Source organism: Argiope bruennichi, chromosome 1, assembly GCF_947563725.1.
Source record: "Argiope bruennichi chromosome 1, qqArgBrue1.1, whole genome shotgun sequence".
NCBI lineage: Eukaryota > Metazoa > Arthropoda > Arachnida > Araneae > Araneidae > Argiope > Argiope bruennichi.
This window is the reverse complement of record NC_079151.1, coordinates 6,233,679-6,245,820: the sequence shown is the minus strand read 5'-3', so window position 1 is coordinate 6,245,820 and position 12,142 is coordinate 6,233,679. Positions and strand designations below refer to the sequence as shown.

Genomic DNA, 12,142 nt, shown 5'->3' with positions numbered 1-12,142 from the left:
TATCATATGGAAATATCTATAAATAACTTAATTCGATGGATGAAGTAAGTATCATTCGAATAAGGGGCAATCATTAAATCTAATGCTACAGTATAAAATTAATAAATTTATCTTACAGTTAAAAATCTAAGCTACATTAAAAAATATTTTTTTTTTTACACTGCCTTAAAAAAATTATTTCAATATAAATTCAAACATCTGAAGATATTTTATTATCAAATAATGGCAATTGGATCTTTATCAACTTCAGATACAATGAGATTAATTCCTTTTAGCATGGGACGCAGTTGGTCAACCAATTCTACTAAATATCCTCTTTCTGAATTACTATGCTCACATAAAATCACACTTGTTTTTCTGTGAATAGCATCTAGCAGCTCATGATGCGACATTTCTCCAGTGATGTACAAATCTGCAGGAAGACCTTTTAATAAACTACCTCCTGAACCAGCACAGACAGCTACAGTGGTTATTGTTGTATCTATGTAAAAGAAATTTAATTCAAAAATATTTATTAATAAAACTATTGTTTTTAAAAATTTATTTCTGCATTGTAAAACAATTTTAAATCATTTGTAGGTGATAAATATCATATTAATTAATAAATGTTATTTATTCCAAAACTGAAGAAAAAAGTGCATTTAATTTTTAATTGTAAGTAAATATCTATACTATATATTAAATTATAAAAAATTGACTGTATAGAAATATTAGAAGTTTTGATTGATAATAAATTTGAATAAGTTAAAAAGCAAACTGAATTGAAAGAATAATTCAATACAAGGATTAGATAGATGAGGGAAAGAAGAAATAAACTACTGGTTTTCATTATATGTAAGGTAGGTCAGATCTAATTCATATTATTTATTAATCAAGTTCTAATAGATTATTCATATTCCAGAAATGACAAATATCTGAATTAGTTACAATTCTCTTATAAGAATTCGCTTTCTTACAGTCAGATTTCTTTCAGCACATGAAATAATTTTTATTTTGTATAGTTTTAAGAAGTTAATTCAGAAGTTTATAATAATTGGAAAAAAATTACTCTTTTGAGATCAATTAAAGCTGACCTCAATGTGTGTGTGTGTTTATTTTTATAATGATTTAGAAGTTAGGCCTTAATCTAATGTGGTTGAAATCATTCATCAAATATTCTTTTTAAGAGAGTGATGATCGAAGTAGTGATAATAAATTTTTAAAGCAATTCAACAGAATGTATAGAAGCAAAAAAGAAAGAAACAAAACGGAACAAACCTTGTAGGTTTAACTGATAGTTTATGTAGTATCAAAAATAATATGCCAACTTCGTGTTTAGCTTTTTCTTTTTTTTTTTCTTTAAGTATTTTGAACTTATAATTACAGAAGTATCTGATTTTTTGTAGAATATTGTATTTATTTGGCTTGTTCCATTGTTATGTCAGATAATTCACTTTAAGTACAAAAAAAAATGCTTAAAAATACAAAAAAAGTTATTCATAAATTATAGTATTAGAACACCGCTTGCAAAATTTGTTTCATTTTGTGGACTAAAAAACAAAATGTATATCAAGATCATAATTATAATATGGAAATACTGTTATAATTCTATATGTAAAACTTACCAAGTGTACAATCAACTCCTAATGCAAAACGAATGTTTTTCAATTTTAAATGGCTTTTTACTAACTGGATGCAATCACTTAATTTCAAAGGTTTCTTCATTTTTCCTATTCTTCCCATACCTGTCAACTCGGAATGTTTCTGAAACAGAAGGGAAGAAGAAACTGATCAATTTTTTTCTGCAATATATGTCAACAATATTTATAAATTATTTTGCTCAGTATTTAGAGAGAACATGAACAGTTATAAAATAATAATTAATATAAATAGAAACTCACAAATTTCATTTATTGTAATACCAGGCACTAATCTGGAAAGTACGACTAAATTTTTTCAAACTTTGTTGTAACAAAATCTAATAATTTTAGGATTTCTTAAGAACTTTCATGCATTGTTTTTTTTTTAGCTAAAAATTCATTCACTATAATTTATAAAGAAATAAAACATTTTTATTTGTGGACAAAATAATATAACACTAATACTTTAAAAAAAATGTGAATCTATATAACTTTATGCAGAATTACTTACTAGTTGTGTGCATTGATTGCTATTAACTGTGAGAACTGCAGAGTTTGCTAAAAGTATTTGAGAGACCATAGCAGAATATTTTGAGTTGGTTAGAATTTTGAAACATTTCTTATCTCCATAGCAGCTGGAAAAGACATTACAGAAAAATATATATGGCCTTATTTGAGAAATATATCCTTTTATAAATACTTGAAAACTTTATATGTATTACATTTCTCTATAGATAAGCAAATGTACAAAATTATTTAAATATTTTGGCTGAAGTTGTTCTAAGGAAAATTATATTTTTTCATCTAAAATCATTTCATTACCTTAGAACTAAAGGAAAATAATTTTGAAAATTTAAATATACTTATACTCCATTTTATAAGAGAATATCATTGAAATACTTTCATATATATGAACTGAATTAAAATTCATTTATAGTAAAAACAATAACCGGTTTATTTTTATATTTGAATGAACAGAACAGAGAGTATTAATCGTAAGTTGAAAATATGAGGTCGGGATGTGTAACAACAATGGTTGCTGTCTCCTGTTTTCAAGCCTTAATACTGTAATATGCAACTTAGATGATCACAGAGTGAAATATTCAACTGAAGAAAATCAGAATAAGATAAATTCATACAAGAAAAGGATAATTTATCTTCCAAAATAATCTTTTCCCCTTTCTCTTATTATTATGATTAATTTCAAAAAGCACTGAGTAATTTGATGACTATATCAACAAGTAATTTTTTTATATCTTTATATTTCTGAAAAATGAAACAAATCAACATAATTTTAATAATTAATCCTCTACTTTTGTTAAGCTCAGTTAATTAACAGAGTATTTGCATATTTTTCTTAAAATTTCATTAGCAAATTTTGATTACTTATTAGAACATCATTTCTGAACATTGTTATTAATTTAATCAAAATAAATGGGTGGTTCAAAGATAAGAAAACAAACAAACTGAGGGGAGGGGGGAATGTAAAATGCATTAAACTAATAAAAGTTTTTTGATTTACCATAATATGAAAATTATATTTTCATTTGCTGTTTAAAGAATTTTAATAATTCAAAGCATTTTCTATTTATTAGAATGAGGTAAATTAACAACTGTTTGAATTTTACCTTGTCAATAAAACTTCAAATTCTGCACCTCTGTCTAATAGGGAATCAAAAGAAATATCACCTAAGGTAATGCATTCAATAATATGACTGTTCACATCAGCAGATTGTTTAATAGGTGAGACATTTATTAAATCTATGTAAAAAAAATATATATATATATTAAAATCTATAATATGACATTCAATATCTTGAGACTCCAATAGGAAACAATAAATTGCATAAAATATTATATATACAATACATTAATGTATAAATAATGTTTTGCTGTTCACATCAGCAGATTGTTTAATAGGTGAGACATTTGTTAAATCTATGTAAAAAAAAAAAAAAAAAAAAAAAAATTAAAATCTATAATATGACATTCAATATCTTGAGACTCCAATAGGAAACAATAAATTGCATAAAATATTATATATACAATACATTAATGTATAGATAATGTTTTTGATAAGTTTCAAAACTCTTCAAGGCATATCTGTAGTTTAGGTAAATTAACTGCAACATTTTTTTCTTAAAATTGAGAGAATGAGGAAGTGTTGTTGTTGGGCATCTATATATACATGATATTTTAATGTTATGCTAAGATGACTAAGTTTTGCTCATTTATGACAGTGAAATTTTTTAAACAAATAATTATACTTTGTCCTCAAGTATTTTTTAGTCAATTTCCATCTCCTTCCCTTATTTTTTCATATTCATTTTTAGTTTCACCAAATTTATAAATACATTTAAAAATACTCCAATGATAGTTCAAAATATGCAAAATAAAAAGAAAATTATACAATACAAGCATTTAATATTTTCAAAACATAGCTATTATATATCTTATTCATTAAATACAGAATTAGCAAAGCAGGATAGTGCTATGATTTGCTTTCAAGAAATTTAACCAATTCCTTAATCTTTGAAATGATTCCTTTCTAATCAGATTTAAATAACACCAAGGTATTTTCCAGTTAACTGAGTTTTTATTCTACAAAAATAATAGTTTTACAAATCTATTGCCACAAAAATTAAGGTAAATAGTTGAAAGAAAATTATAAAAGTTTTAGTGCATTTGCTTGCTCACTTGGCTTATCATAAAAGTGTAAATATTTTTTTTTAACAAAAATAAAAATAAAGAAATTTAATTACTTTATTTAAAATTAGTAACTTTACATTTATACATTAATTTTAAAATTAACTAACTAAAATGAGTGAACCTAACATTACAGAAAAACATCTAAGGCATCAGTAATCTCTGATGAATAACCCAAAATATATTATAATTACATCAATATTTGATCAGAAATTAGTTTAATCACAAATAATCAATTTTTATTGAAATGAAATCATATTTAACTTTAGATTATGGGTTAAAGATTAGGTTTTACTAAAATAGGGAAGGGCTGTTCCTTTTCAAGTGATTAGAAGTTAAGAATGGTAATTTTAAATGGATGGTAATAAATATTGGAAATAATTCTGATTATTTTTATAAGCATATATTTAATTTAGAATTGCTCATTTCATAATGGCAATATTTTCTGGGAGGTAATGGGCATGGGAGGATCAACTTTTTAATGTTAATTTGTTGATAATTATATAACAAAAAACATTATTCCTTATATAGTAATGCATTTCCCATCTTGATGAGTAATATCCCATAAAATTATTTCTACATCGAGGTGATAAAAGTCATGAGATAGCAATATACAAATAAGCAGATGGTAGTAACATCGCATTTAAGATGTATAAATGGGCAGTGCAATGGCAGGACTTCCATTTTTATTCAAGTGCATTCACATGAAAAGGTTTCTGATGTGTTTATGGGAACTAACAAACTTTGAATGTGGAATGGTAGTTGGAGTTAGGCATATGGGACATTCCAATTAGGAAATCCTTAAAAAATTCAACATTCTGAGATCAACAGTATCAAAAGTGTGCCAAAAATACCCAATTTCACATATAACTTCCCACTATAGACAATGCAGTAGCTGACTGCCAACACTTAATGACCAAGACCAGTGATGTATGCATAGAATTGTCAATGTCAATAGATAAGAAACACTGCTTGAAATACCTGCAGAAATCAATGTGGGATATATGACGGATGTGGCCAATAGGACCATGCAATGAAATTTGGCTTTAATGGGATATAGCAGCAAAAGACTACCTCAAGTGCCTTTACTAATAACATAACATCACCCCTGGGCTCGTGACCATATTAGTTGGACCCTAGATGATTGGAAAACTTTGGTGTAGGTCAATGATGATTTCCAATTGTAAGAGCTTACGGAGAGTTTGAGTATGGCGCAGGTTTTATGAAGCCATGGATCCAAGCTGTCAGCAAGGCACTGTGTGTGCTGATGGTAGATTCATAATGGTGTAATCTACTTTTACATGGAATGGACTGGGTCCTCTAATCCAAATGAACTGATTATCAATGGCTTCATTCCATGTTTATGATCAGCTACCTGGAGACCATTTGTAACCATTCAGAGATTTCATGTACCAATCAATGATGGAATTTTTATGGATAACAATGTGCCATGTCACCAGGCCACAGCTGTTTGTGACTAGTCTGAATAACTTTCTGGGCAATTACAGTAAATAATTTGGCCCCATTGAACATTTATGGGATATAATCAAGAGGTCAGTTTGTGCACTGGCAATGCTTTTATGAACGTCTATGGAGGCAGCATGGTTCAATATTTCTGTAGGAGATTTCCAACGACTTGTCGAGTCTATACCAAATTGAATCACAGCATTTCACCAGCAATAGGGAGTCCAACACATCATTAGGAGGTATTCCATGACTTTTATTACATTAATTTATATTTCCTTTACTATTATTCATTTCATTTTATATTATTATTCATTACTATTTACTATTTTATAGTATTTGTATGTATTTAATGGTTTATGGGTGTGTATATATTGTTATAAATTCAGGGTTCTTTCAATTTGTTAGTTGATAAGGAAACAATCCTTTAGTAACAAGCGATGACTTTATTAACACTAAGACACTAATACAAAGACAACAAATACACAGCCGAGACCTAGACAGGCAACATACAGCATCACACTACAACAAACAGTACCCACAAGTAGTAATCGGTAGTAATAACAACCACAGCACACAAAGAGGCCAGACAGAATTCAGCAGCAGGAGGGAATCTATGTAGCCACTCTCTATGATCTCTCCAAATAATTGTAATTTTTCTACTGTCTTCTCACTTTAGATGTATCCCACTGCCGACTCACAACTATACGACTGGCTACTCCTCACACGCTCAGACTGCTGGCCTTTTATAATTCTTGGAGCTGGGCAGAGAAGGTTCTGGAACAATCAGGCATATCTCAGTTCCAATTGGCTCTATTGCCAAAATTCTGGAAGATTCCAGCATTATCTATTTTGTCGCTAAATGGTCACCAAACTCTGGGACCATTCATTCGGCATCTGATCAGCATCAAACAGAGCTCAGCGTAAAACTGTCTTTCCACTGATTGAATTAACCGTGCTGGGAAGCAACATTACAGATTTATAACAAAATATATATATACACACAGGTATCTGATAAATTCAAATCATTAGTATTTTTAAAAATTACCTCTCAAACTACTTGCATTTAAACATAAAAACCACTTCAAATTCTGAATAGCGTGGGGTTTCCCATATCTCTTGGAATCTAACAGCAGTAACTTTAAACATTTTTAACAGTTGCACAAGCAATTCCTTAGTTTCAGTTCCAATTGCACTTACAAGATTAAAATTTGCATCAAGTTTGCATTTTCTTGAAAATGATTGCATGACAACATTATAAACATGTATAATAGAAAAGCTAATGTGAATTAAGAATTTAGAGTTATATGAAAAATTTACCAAATTAATTTTTTACAGAATTTATTACCAAAACATTTCAACAGCCAGTCATTAACTCCTCCTTCAACAGCATCACATGCAGTATGAGGTGAATATATGGCTATATTATTTGCGATACATGTCATTATTATACGATCCTTCCAGTTTTCACAACCAAGGGTTTTAAAAGCAGTGAAAAGAGGTGGATGGTATGATATTATCAGATTAGCTCCTACAGCTAAAGCTTCTTTTAAAACATTTTCAGTCAAGTCATTTGTAAAAAAAATTGTGGATACCTAAAATGAAAATGAAAAATATAAGAAAAGCTTTTTTATGTATAAAGAATGAATATAATACATACTTCTTTACATAAATGAATAAAAAAATATCTATTATGTTTTTAAATAAAAAGAATATAAAAAAGAAACAACTATGCTTTTTTTTGGAAGTATGCAAGAGTAAAAAAGAAGGAAATTTAATTATTAATTGCAAATTGTACATAGTAATTACAAAAAATACAATTGTAATTTTGAAATTAAAAGAATGATATCAGCAGATTTTTGACATGATGAGAGATGCATGGAGCAATTAACATCGATTCTGTAGTTCCAAGATGACACATGATCCTGTATTATTTAATAGTGTCATCCACACTAGCAAGGCATATTCCTCTTCCAGCATCATGACCAACAGATGTCTTGGTTTCCCATGGAAATGCTGGAGTTTTCCTGTCATTTTAGCACCTGTCTCCATTAAAACAAGGGGCAGAATCATATTATTTTTTTAATGGTTTTCGGTGAGATGGATAAAAACTACAAATACAGAAGCTATTTATGATGTTTTATTATAAAAACTTACCAGTATTTGGATCCTTTAATATTTTTTTACAATTAATTGTGTCTTATATGTGCTATTTATTACTAATAATTAAGGTGAATATGTATATACTTATAATGATTAAAAATATAAAATTAAACACAGTTTTATCATTGTTTGTTGATAATTTATGAAGATATTATTAAAAAGATCATAATCTTTAAGATCATCTTATTCAGATCATAATCTTTTAAACAATATACATTGTGTTGTCACACAATTTTTTCCTTAATTTAAACAAAATTGTAGAACATATTTTATTAGCAACAATATTTTTGCTTAGAATTTGCTGCATCTGCACATTTATTTTGGTATAATATTGCACTTACATAGAAAATATTATCTATATCATTCATTGTAACAAAATTGAGTTTTATAGATGGCATTTTGAACCACATGGTTTACTTGCATAAACTTCATAGCAACTTAAAGAAAGTGCTAAACATTTGGGCTTAGAAGGAAATTTCATATTCCAGCATGGCGACTATCCCAAACATGGCACATAGCATCAAATATGGTGTCTTTTGCATTGTAAACAGCAGTTACGCCCACCACCACAGTTCCCAAAATTACTGCCATAGAAAATCTATGGGCTATACTTGAAATAGCATTACAAAAACACAAAATTAGAAACGAAGCCCATTAAAAGAAGCGCTGCAAAGAAGAATGGGATAAAATATCTTCAGAAACCACTAAAAATTTAGCTGAATTCAATACCATGGAATATAGAGGATATTATAGAAGCTAAAGCACAAGCAATAAAATATTGACTTGTATGTGAAATATTATTTAATTTCAATGGTGTATTTTAAATTTTTTGAGATAAAAATCTACATATATTTACTTAAAATATTTCAAAAACTTTTCAGTTTAGAAATTTTTTATATTTTATAACCAACTTACAAAACACAAAATTGATTTTTCTTTATTTTAATTTAAAATTAAATTATTTAAAATAAAAAAATACATAAAAAAAAATATTTGATTTTCTTGCTTGAGCCTCAGTATATATATTACAGTGTGTATAGATTAAATTTTATTTAAAAAAATAAGCATTCTATAAGTACTATTTAAGCACCTTTTTTTTTAAGATTTAATATTTTTTTGTTAAATCAATTCAAATGAAATAAATTAAATTGGGTATTAACTAAGTATCCAGTTTTATACAAATATGCACATAAAATACTACTAGGAATCAGTGAATATTTTTTCACCAATATTGAAATTAAGTTATTTAGAGTGTTTTTTAGGCAAGTTTCATTTGAAAAACCTTATTAAAAGACTTTCTTGCATATCTTAAATTATTTAATTACACTGCAGTTAGTAGTATAAGGAAAAAAAATGGTTATTAACTTTCCAGTTCCTTGAAAAAAGTCAAGAACACAAATCTAGATTGTTTCTCTTCGGAGATATTTTCAATTTTTTCATAAATAACTTTTTCCAACTACTTAATTTTTAATAATGAAAAGTTTCTGTCTTGTCATAAAGTAAGTGCACTAGCTTTATATTCAATTTCCTTTTCTAAGAGAATTTTTTTTTTTTCTGTACAGAGATCAAGAAATCAGAGTAACTTTCTCTATGTCACTAACAACTATTCTTTTTGCCATCTGTTTCCCTAAAAGTAAGCAATATTTTGAATAGCAGACATTGCTGACTTTCCCAATTTTTTAAAATTGTTTGCCAAGTAATTCTACCAAATTGCTTTATGTGGTCATAGACTACAAGTTGTGAAACAGGATATTTTTCATTCCGCTTTCCCACTTCAATATTTTAACTAATGTTCAATCCTCTTTCAACAGATACTTGATCAAGTAAAAGAACAAAAATTTTTACTCAGTATATTTTTTAAATTAATGGTCTTCAAATAAAGAATTAAAAAGAAACATTCCAATCTCATTTTTTTAAGATGAATAGTATTGAAACCGAATAAAGGATTTTGATTAGGAAATCTATAAACTGCATGTTGATACCATCTTTTTTTTCTCCTTGATGAAAGTACAATACAGAACATAATTCATTTTTCACATTTACTTGTTCTCTGCCAAAACAACATTTTTTACTGATGCAAAATTTACTGCATTCATTATGCATTCCAAAACTTTTAAAACAAGCTACTGACAATATAATGTAGTTGAATATTGCTTTTGTAGAATATGAATCTTTCACTAATCTGTCCTTTCTTATGCCTGCACTCACTTTATCAATTGCAGAAGAAGATACATTGTTAGAAAAAAAATACTGGTATTACTAATTTACTGAAGAAATAATTTCAACTGTGACATTTTCTTTCCAAAATTTTAAAATGCACAATTATTGTTCTATTAACTTACACATATTATATAGATAAAAAGGGAAAAATGGGTCATCAGTATTTGAAGAAATGGCTTCAAGTACTCTGTCAAAAATACATGTGAAATCAGATGAGAATGTTTCATCACTGATTACTTCGTAATGAAGGTAATCATTACTGCCTCTGCCATAAGAATTAAAAACCTGAAGCAAGGCCATGAATACAATGAATATACAGAATTTTATTTTCAGAGTTCCAGTACAAGGGAGGAAGTGAGGAAAATAAACTCCGAAACTTTTTGGTCAGCCAACAGCAAATATCATGAATTTATTTTCCAGATCACAAAAAGAAAAGCCCAATAATTAAAAAATGATTCTCACTAATATTTCAGAAATATAACATTAATTTTTCGCATTCAGAAGATTTTTAAATGTAGCCTCTTTTTAAATTTCTTGATTTTCTTTTAATGGAAGTGTTTAGTACTTTTTCATAAGCTCAGTGGCAGAAAAATTACTCACAAAATGCATCATTATAAATGCATTTTTTTTTTTTTTTTTTTTTTTTTTTTTACTATGCAATCTTGCTTAACTTTTTTAAAAGTTATTAAATGTTATGAATTAAATAATCAACAAATGATCCAATTTCTAAAGTGAATACCTTAGAAATTTCATTCAAGTAAATTACTGAATCTATTGGGCATCTTTTACTATTTTGTAATATACTGAATGATTACTTGGTATAAAATTAGTCAGTACAAGCAATTAGAATCCAAATCTTCTAGCTTACATATTAACCTTCTAGCAGGAAAGAATATATGAAGAATACGCCACAAAAGAATTCCGTTCAATAACTTTTTACGATGAACAGTATGAAAGCATGATTTAAAATATTCTTGAACCTCCTTTTGCCAAATTGTTGGTCAATATTTGAAATTCAAGGAATTAATAGAACTCTGTGCATATGTTGTTTGTATTTCAGAGATAATGTGTGATTATTGATTCAAGTTTTTGCTATACATACTTTTCTTAGTTGTTTTTAAAAATTAAATGTGTTTAGAAATAATATAGTAGAAATCCACAGTTACATTATTTATTCATTAAACTATAAAACAAAACTATTTAGAAGGAATTATTTATGAAAGCGGGAAAATGAATTAATTTGTTAAGCAAATAGCATTTTACTTTAGTTGAAAGTGTAGGAATAAAAAGCAAGACTAAGTTTGTTTTGGAGAAGAGAATGACGTGTCATCGAATAAAAAAAAATTATATTAGACTTAAACAATTTTTTTAATTAAAGTCTTAAAAAATTATATTTTATAATTGCGTATTTAGGAAATAGGTGCGACCTTTCATGCTAGTATAGAAAGTGCGCCTGCTAGAAGATTAAGAAATATTTTCACTTTTCCGAACAACAAACACAACAAAATATTTACTAAAATGAGCAATGACTAATTTTAATGCATATATGTACACTCACGATGGCATTTTGCAGAGGTTCGACCAATAAACCTGTATTATCCCACTTCTCGGCTAAGTGCTTAGGCACTAACGTTTCAAAAGATTTTATTATATTAGATAAATCCATAGTTGTGTAGTATTTACAAAGTTTACTTTGAAAGTCGTGTTTTATATTGAGAAAAAGAATTTTGTTATTTTTCAAAAGTAAACAAGATCTTTTCGATAAAGAAAATAATGATATTATTGTACAATTCAATAGTCTATATATTATCATAACAAATGTTTCTAATAGTAAACAGTTTCAACTCATTGCAAGTCAATAGCAAGAAAACATTTAGATTTGATGCCATTTCCTTAAGTCAAAACTTTAAATCAATTACAATTTGTTTAAAAATCTATTGTTTTTATGTGAAATGCTAAAAAAATTATGA

At 27.4% G+C, this 12,142-nt stretch overlaps 1 protein-coding gene across 1 annotated transcript; it reads right to left on the bottom strand.

The window, feature by feature from the left end:
* Positions 1–189: 189 nt before the first annotated feature.
* LOC129981138 (NIF3-like protein 1) lies at positions 190–12,039 on the bottom strand. The gene is made up of 6 exons (XM_056091835.1): positions 11,731–12,039; positions 7,138–7,384; positions 3,248–3,380; positions 2,131–2,254; positions 1,605–1,743; positions 190–481 (listed from the first exon to the last, which is right to left on the bottom strand). The coding sequence occupies exons 1-6, from the start codon at positions 11,983–11,985 to the stop codon at positions 216–218; spliced, it is 1,164 nt and encodes a 387-aa protein (XP_055947810.1). The 5' UTR covers positions 11,986–12,039; the 3' UTR covers positions 190–215.
* Positions 12,040–12,142: the final 103 nt, after the last annotated feature.